The sequence below is a fragment of the Bradysia coprophila genome, unplaced genomic scaffold (genome assembly GCF_014529535.1).
Source record: "Bradysia coprophila strain Holo2 unplaced genomic scaffold, BU_Bcop_v1 contig_373, whole genome shotgun sequence".
Taxonomy (NCBI): domain Eukaryota; kingdom Metazoa; phylum Arthropoda; class Insecta; order Diptera; family Sciaridae; genus Bradysia; species Bradysia coprophila.
In genome coordinates, this window is record NW_023503632.1 from 568,511 (window position 1) to 577,295 (window position 8,785).

At 38.7% G+C, this 8,785-nt stretch overlaps 1 protein-coding gene across 1 annotated transcript; it reads right to left on the reverse strand.

Moving 5' to 3' along the window:
- Nucleotides 1-651: 651 nt before the first annotated feature.
- Nucleotides 652-7,581, reverse strand: LOC119082041 (polycomb protein Su(z)12-like). The gene is made up of 8 exons (XM_037191368.1): nucleotides 7,373-7,581; nucleotides 7,082-7,128; nucleotides 6,732-7,010; nucleotides 6,494-6,665; nucleotides 4,875-5,676; nucleotides 4,616-4,801; nucleotides 1,821-2,359; nucleotides 652-1,746 (listed from the first exon to the last, which is right to left on the reverse strand). Exons 1-8 carry the CDS (start codon nucleotides 7,464-7,466, stop codon nucleotides 1,664-1,666), a joined length of 2,202 nt encoding a protein of 733 aa, XP_037047263.1. The 5' UTR covers nucleotides 7,467-7,581; the 3' UTR covers nucleotides 652-1,663.
- Nucleotides 7,582-8,785: the final 1,204 nt, after the last annotated feature.

An 8,785-nucleotide genomic window follows, 5' to 3' on the forward strand; every position in this document is an offset into this window, starting at 1 on the left:
TGTTAAAAAGAAGACTGTGTCGACAGTTTTTCTTCCTAAAATTGTTCGCTAATACTCTTAAGTCAGCTAGAATATGACTAAACGCTTTGTTTCCACTCACTTTTTTACAACTTTTTTCATCATCAACCAACTTTTTTTCTCACGTTTTTCGACAAAACCTACTCACTTCTCACCTTTTTTGTCCAAATTTTCACATGCATCACTGAAAATGGAAACCGAACACACAATCAGCAGAATCACAACACTTTGATATTATCATCCTGGGCAAAATTTGTTCGAACGATAATATCGTATTTTGAACGACATTATCGTTTCTGACGATATTGACTGTTTGAGAGGCTCCTTGAGTTCCATGTGTTTTCGCTCATTTCCTGTTTCGGTCGAATAACTTTGCGTATTTCCGTAGCGAAATTTCTGTTGTTTCTTTGTCTTAGCGTCTCAATCTTTTCATGTAATTTTGTTCTTGGCTTACAGCAGCGGTTCCTCGTGGCCACTCAATTTTTATTAAAGAGAAACGCACATTTTTTAGAGAAAAATATTTTTAATTTTTCGAAATGTTGATGTGTACATTTTTGCGACTTTTTATTTGAATAAAAGGAAGAAGAAAAAAAATCAAAATCGATTAATGCGAATAATAAATAATAAATTTTCAGCAGGTCGATTTGACGATATAATATTGCTGGCTATCGAAAATACAACAATATCCTTCGGTTATAATCGATTTAACATTTTCATAACTATATCCTACGAAACCAACCAAATTTTTTAATTAACTTAACGAAATAAACAGCCTGACGGTTAAGCAAACGATTTTCAAACGTTGCTTACTCCTTCGTATGTCCTTGCAGTGTACACTGCCGTGCAACGGTGTTATAACGATCACGTCGAAAGGGAAAAACGCTGCAGTTAGGGAAAATAAAATTGATTCAACGAGCATGTAGCAACATGACAATGTATAACGAAATGAAATATGTGAATTTCAACCAAATGGAACCTAACGGAACACAATCATTTCAATGGTCTAACCGACAGTACAGTTTTCAGTCTAGATGCAACCATTTGTCATCTAATGAGTACTCAGTCTTTGATTGGATGATATGTGTGATTACTAGTGACGCTAAGAATTATCTGTGTTACAGCCCTGGTCACCTGGATGTATTTAAACTATTCGCAACGTTTAAATGGTATAAACCAAATTGAGACATTGAGCGTAATTAATTGGAAAGAATTACCACCAAGCACTACGAACCAGAGTGTAATCTTGCACTATAAGCAACGGTATAAAGGAAAGACTTTTGCTGATAGGACACTTCAAATTGGCATCAGTTGTAACGTCCCTACGATAAAGAATGGAGTGCCTGATGACCAGTAGAATTTCATAAATTTAATAATTTTGGATTCGGTAGCAACGTTCTAATCGGAACGAACGACTCAATAGACACAAAATTCGTGCAGGCTAAAGTTGCACGTGTAAATCGTGAAATTGCAAAATTTACTTCAAAAATAAATATTTCTACTTAGTTCTTCCCGCTACAAAATAGAATCAATAATTAACAACGAAATAAAGTTATAAAAATTACGCAAAAAAAAATGGTTCCGGTTTTCAAGTTCTTATCGCTTTTTCGGTTTGAAAACGGTTGAACCGTTTCTCCTATTTTATATCTTATGTTGTTCGTCGATTCGGCTGCAATTTCGGCGTTCTGCGCGATCCATTGGTTCCATTGCTACGACTCGGGCGTGTACATTCTAAACAAAACGGAAAGGAATGGTGGCTTCATGAGACGGAAATTCATTTTCGGTAAATCATAGACTCGACATACCCCTTAATGTAGACCGACGCCGTTTGATGACAACACTTTCCTCTTTACTTTGAGCCGCGTCCCGCTTCCGATTCGACGAATTGGTAACTCCACTCTTTGTATTTTTCAAATTCACTACCGCCGTATGCAACTTTTCATCGTCCAGTTTGGATTTCAAATCCCTTTTGATTGTCTTTTCCGTTAATGCGGCTGTCTTTTCACTAGTCGCCGCCACCGGTGCCGGAGTTTTAATGTTCACTTGAATCTTTTTCTGTTGTTCGAGTAGTTGGATTTGCTTTTGTGAGCCAATTTTATCCCAATAAGTGACTTGCTCCTCACGGGCATCGGTTATGACTTTGCGTCCGTCATCGTCGTTACTCAGAAGTTTTTGTAACTTTTGAATGGACTTGTAGTAATCTTCGGGCGATATGATGCCGTAGTCGAACAGGTTACACAAATGCATCGTGAAATTTTTGTACAAATTCTTTTGTAACAATTCCTTGCCTTTCAGTTCGATGAACATTTCGCATGCCAACGGTATTTGAGTGTTGCCCACGTACCTGGAAAGGGAATTGTTTGTCTTAGCGCGGTTTTCGCTTTGAATTGATTTACCCCCATGAAGTAGTTGTCAAGGCTAGATACGTCTTTATGCAACTAATTTTACAACCACTTCAGGATTTTTGGTAAAAGCTGAGGAAGTGGCAAAACCAGCAATACTTTTGCCATTTTTGCTGAAGTAGTGGCAAAAGAAGTTCTCAACGTTTTGCAACTACTTTTTCATTGCTTTTGCAACTACTTTCGCTGAAGTAGTGGCCAGAACAGTTCGAGAAGTTTAGCAACTAATTTTGCAGCTTTCAAAATAATTTTTTGATGCATTTGACGTTACATTTTAGTTATCATGATCGAAGCCGTTACATGCAACAATTTTAGGATGGGTTATTCTTAATAACACGGAAACTCCTTACGTCAAATATTAACGGAAAATAATTGGAGTACATGAATGTCGCCAGTTGCCATACAATAAAATTTGCCCAAATTAATGAATTTGTAACCAAAACAAAAATTACGTCGAGAACACATCACAACTTGAAATGACTGAATGGCTGCTTGAGAATTAAAGATAATTTGTTGTCTGATGAAAATCGCTGACAAAATCGCATAATTTTCTATCGCTCATATCAACCATATCACTTTGTAAAAAAGATGAATTCAAAAGGTTATGGGCCCAGCCAGGCTATACTACTTTATTTGGTGAGCAAAGTATACAATCGCTGGTGGTGAATGGTGACTCAGGAGAAGGGAATTCGTGGTTACGACGGAAACAGGTTACATCAGGCACTGGAATGTGAGAAGTGTAGATGATGTTGACATGTGTGGTCGTGTCCTGAACTTTAAGTAATCACAATTCGGTTAAAGCCAAGTACAAATCAATTGGTTTCACAGTGGCGAAAGTCGGTAAAAAATCAGTTCAAGGGTCAAGCCCATAATCGGTAGACAATGTTCAAGAACATGATGTTGACGTCGGTTGACTGTATGGTCAATGGTTCATTAAAGGCTGAGACTAGTTTGGTTGGGGAAATGAACATGGCGGCAAAGTCAATCGGCGAAGTGGTCGATAGTTCATTCAAGAGTCAAATTACTGACAAATGCGTGCGTGCGAACTGTAAACATCGAGTAATGGCCAAAGTTGGTCCGTTAGCGGATGTTGGCAATTTATCGGTTGAGTGAGTAGGATAATATGGAACTGCATGGATTAAGTTGGAGTAATGAATTATATCAATTTGGTGGGAGTGTTGACTTATTAGTCAAGTCGATAAGGGCAAACGTTTACCAAAATCAGTTGCTCAAACAGCACTTAAAATACTTCTAAAAGTATTGTAACAAGAAGAGACAAAATTTTTTTGTCTCTTCTTGTTAGAAAAAGTTTAGCAGAATTTTGGGTGCTGTTTGAGCAACTGATTTTGGTAAACATTTGCCCTTATCGACTAGACTATATGCACTTGATATAATTCCATCTAGCGATGACAAGTAGTCTAACTGAAGGGTAAGGTCTTAATGACCGTAATGACCCTAGTGAAGAAAAAAATTGTGTGAAGTCACTTTCCAATAAACAGCCGAAAGGTAAAGTCGTCTTTTGTTGGAAGTCCGGATAAAGGTCTTATCCGAAATACCCTGCGGCCAGTACAAAATATTTTTGCTTCTCCGAATCATTTCGTAAAAATTCCCTATGGCTGAACAGATCTCTTCTTTAAATAGCCTCAATACGAACAACACACACTCTACGGATAATAGCGGCAGAGTCGAAATTTTGCTTGATTTTTGCAAGTGGTTCCAGGTGGTTCCGGGTGGTACCTGTGGTCCAATCGAAAAGTGATGTATGGAAGGTGCCCCTTATTTTTGATAATGTACAAATCGTCCATACATCATTTTGTCCAAAAACTTCAAATTTAGCCGATATAGTTTTGGGTCATTTTGACTCTGCCGCTATTATCCGTATAGTGTGTTGTTCGTATTGAGGCTATTTACTCTTCTTCCGAAGCATTTTGCAAAAGTATTTGTTAAAATTTGAGGACTGCTTCTGTAACTACTACGGCAAAAGTCGTAGCAAAACCAGCTATAAAAACAATCTTTTTGCAACTCTTCAGGATTAAAAAGCTGAAGTAGTTGCAAAAAGTAGTAGCAAAAAAGCGTATCTAGCCTACAATCTAGACTTGACTTCACTTGACTCGGCAGTGTCGTCAGACTCCGTTTTTTTACAACTTCTTCAAAAAGCTGAGGACCAGTTCTTAACATGAAGCAACACAAATTCAACTCACCCATGTCTCATTATGTGACAGTTCCACAGTTTCATCATCTCTTTTTCACCTTCATTTACATCGGTGAACTCATCAATCATCATTTTGGTTTTTTGCTGCAACCAAACCGGATCGTTTTCATCCTCCGATTCTATATCCAGTTCTTTGGGATGTACGGGCAAACAAGTCATAGTATGGTGATATAGTCTGGAACGATAAGAAAAAACAAAATCGTCCAATGACTCCATTTACGGTCAATTCACTTTTTATTCCAATTTACCGACTGTGTCCGGTGATGAACGGTCTCTGGCTGTTCAATTCATTTTCGTCGATCTCCAAAAATTCCGACAAGTTTGGTTTCACGCGCCTCGGTCTACACACTAATATTCGCGTCACTGTTGTCCGCCGAACGGGACCAGCTCGAGAAAATGCTAGCGATGACGATCCGATAAGGTCATGTGGTGATCCATCATACAGCTCATTTATGCTAATATCGATGCGAACAGCCGGATTCGAAGGAACGTATTTGAAATTGAAACGGGCATGGCAGAGCTTCAGGTGCTTCAACAGCGAATACAATACCATGCAGTCTAAACTGCACCAAATGCAACAGAAATTTTCGCACGGTTCCATTTGTTGTCGAGAATTGTTGTTGTAGATGAATTGATAGATTATTTGGGTCTTTTCGGCACTTAGTGGTACATCCACAGCTCCATTTTGTTTGCTATCGGGTGCATTCTCTTTGTTCGACTCGTCCTTGTCGAATGCCAGAGCCGATGGCCGATCCACCAGATCGTCACACTTTTCTTTGGTCCAAGCGAGTCGAAATTTCAATTTCGGAAATTGTTGATAGTCTTCGAACGAATTCTCCTTCTCCAGCGATTCAATGAATGTGTCCGGTATCATTTCCCAGCCAGGCAATTTCTTCGGCGAATTTTTGGTAGATTGTAGTTTCTCCTGAAGCGAAATTTCATATTCGCCATCGGATAATAGGCGTCGCTTTTGCTTGTCGAACACCAGCAGTTCGGATTCGTAAACGATGTTCTGAGATTTGTAGCGTTTTGGCAGGGATTCGGGAGGATCTGTTGATGGAAATGGATTGGATTGGAGGTTGAAATTGAGATTATTTTGTTGACTCGTCTCTAACGAGCTCTTAAAGTAAATAAAACATTACCGGTCGGTCCGTTACTTCGTTGAGGTGCGGGAAAACAAGAAAAGTAGGAAAATATGCAGTTTTACTTGCTTTCTTGCCAATAGCTACTGATCGACGAATCCGATTTTCTTTAAAAAAATCCATTTTGTTTCGTCTCGTCATTTGATTTGTTTCATTTGATGTATCGCTCACGATTTTTAGTGGAAACACATGATATGCTGGAAAAACTAGTGAAAATCAAGCAAAACAAACGACTTTTTCCTGGAACTTTTCTCCAAATTTCTGTCGCTGTCTTGGGGCACTGCCCGTTGAGGCGCGACAACGCTTCTACGCTATTAAGTAAGTTGGACACGCAAACCAAAGGTAAACAACAAAAAACTCAGATTTTTTTTGTTTTGGGTCTCAAAACCGTCGGCGTATTTTCCCGTCGGACAACAGCGGGCAAATAAGCCGACTGTTTTGAGACCCAGCATAAAAGAAAATTATGAGTTTAACGTTGTTTAACTTTGTTTTGCGTGTCCATCTAACTTCTGAACGTAAAAACGTTGTCGCAACTCAATGGGAAGTGCTCCAAAACAGTGACAGAAGTTTGGAGTCAAGTTCCCGGAACAGCGCTTTCGTTTGGCTTTGATTTACCTATTTTTCACTAGTTTTCCCATATCTGCGAAAGTTTTCGCTCAAAACTGCATATTTTCTTACTTTTCCTGTTTTCCCGCACCTCCCCCGGTTTCTTCGTCTCAAATTACCTTCACTGTCGGATTTGAATTTCTCCAAAACTTTAACGTTTAACTGAAGTTTGTATGACAGATGTAGTGACTCGTCGGGTGTCTTAAAATTGTCGGTGGGAACGCAAACAGCCGGAATTTTTGTATTGCTGTTGGATATGTCCGGATTGATCTTAACCACTGATCGTCCAAACTAAAAATCGAATTCCGTAATTCCTTCTATTCGGTCTGGTTTTCCTCCTCTTCAATATTCTCTTACCCGTTCCTGTAACGTTTTAAAACTGTCCTTCCGCTTCTTATGCGAAATTTTCGATACCAGCGTTTCCACTTCCACTTCGTCATCCGGCAGAGTTTTGTCGAAAAATCCGAGAAACATTAGCGTCATGTATTCACCCAGAGTTTTGTCATTGGCCGATCCATTCTTCTTCTCGTCCATCTTTTTCGATAACAAACTGTCCACCTTAAACGTACTGCGAGACTTGTTTGTCCTTTTGATCCGATCTTTCATGTACGACAAATTTCGATACAAAAATATCGGCTGCCGGCGAAAGGTTTTTGTTCGGTTGTAATGATCGGTTTCTAGTTGTAAAACGGTCGAAATGTACTCACCGTGATCATATTCCTAGTCCTTAAATAACGATAGATTTGTGTCGGTTCTACAAAGAAAGAAAACAAGAAAAATGAGCAATGACGACCGATTCATTCGAATTGTACAAATAAAACTGAAGTGTTGATAGTAATCGGTTAGATAATGTATCGGTTTTACAGTCTGTATTCGGTGGAGTTTATTTAGTCAAATAAAATGCCAGCTGTCATAAGACAAACCACAATGGTCGCTTGCACGGAAAAGTGAAGCCATGAACCGCAACATTTTTTTGTTTATCATTTTCGTTTACTTACTTTCGAAGGCTTGCAAAAAGATTTCATGGTCGGTTTGTTCTTGAGACCGTATTTTCACACAATCGATTTCACGCTCCTTCTTTTTGGGACCCATTATTTTATCGAAATAATAGCTTTTAATGAGTCGATTTGTAACCCGACGTAAGGTAGCGGGAAAAATAAATCAACTTTTTCTTCGTTTAATGTGACGTTCGTGTTCGATTCGTTTTGAGCCATACAGCCATACAATGCGTTGTCAGTGCTGTTCGTGCTGTCATTGTAATCAGTGCTGTCCGTCATGTAAGATGAAAATAGAAAAATAGAAAACTTGTTTAATGGATCATCTTCAAGGCCTAGCTGTTTGAAATGCCATCCACGTAAAAAAAAATCTCATACAAATGAATGAACGAAACTTAAGTGAGGTCACGTCTGAAATTACCTTATCTATATGATCTATACCACACCACATGAACTTAGAATTTGAGAATTTCTAAAATGGTAGTTCTTGCAGCATTGCAGCATTGTGTGAGAAGTTTCCAGACAGAGCCGAAGGCGAGGTCCGGAATCGAATTCGCTAAAAAAGACTTTTAGTCAGAGGTACGAATAGTATTTTTCATATTGGACGGAGAAAAAGTACGACAAAGTCGCACTTTTCGGGTCCTAGGTATGAAAACTACTATTATTGCTAGCCCATGCAAAAATGGATTATTACATATCGCTTTGGCCACTGCAAAAATGGTCGATTACATGACATTTGCGTGACACAATCAACATTAAATTTTATTGCTTGCCCCATGCGAAAATTGATTCTTATATCTCAATTTGGCAGGGAATATCGACAGGGAATCTCTACTTTCGCGTGGTACACAGGCATTCACAAAAAAATAGTTTTCGTGGGGTGCAGCCAGACGAAGAAGAATACGTCTGAAATATTTTGTGCTTTTCAACATAAACATGACATTAATTGTTGATGTTTTGTGTTTTTGGACACAAACTTTGCGGTGGCGTGATTTCTATGTAACAAGAGCATTTAACTCTACACTAGCTCAACAACACACTTGTGCAGTTGCTCTTATCTCAAAATTGTTCCCTCATGTAATGAATCATTTTCGCAGCATGCACTGTAACCTACTATTTTCAATTTTTCCTTTGTTGAGTGGAGACCATACTTTATGATGAGGTAGAAGGAAATATAATTCAGACCAGTTATAGGTTTGTTCCAAGTAACTGTAAACAAGAACTTTGACAACCCGAACAACGACAATTTCATCCACAGCAACGTCGCTTACATGATATTTCATACAAATCTAGCAACGTCGCCTGCGCGATTTACACAGAAATGTATTTGAGGTTATGGTTCTGTGGATTAAATTTGACAATTCAAATGGCCTTGGAACAAACCTATTTCAATTTGCGTTAGGGGATCTGTCAAAA

Bases quoted from the DNA above. Each gene is read 5' to 3' on its own strand.
- LOC119082041 (XM_037191368.1), bottom strand. From the start codon at position 7,466: ATGGGTCCCAAAAAGAAGGAGCGTGAAATCGATTGTGTGAAAATACGG. The intron at 5,677-6,493 runs GTAATTTGAGAC...TTCCATCAACAG, and splicing joins ATTCAAATCCGACAGTGAAG to ATCCTCCCGAATCCCTGCCA. The intron at 4,802-4,874 runs GTAAATTGGAAT...TTATCGTTCCAG, and splicing joins TTCATCACCGGACACAGTCG to ACTATATCACCATACTATGA.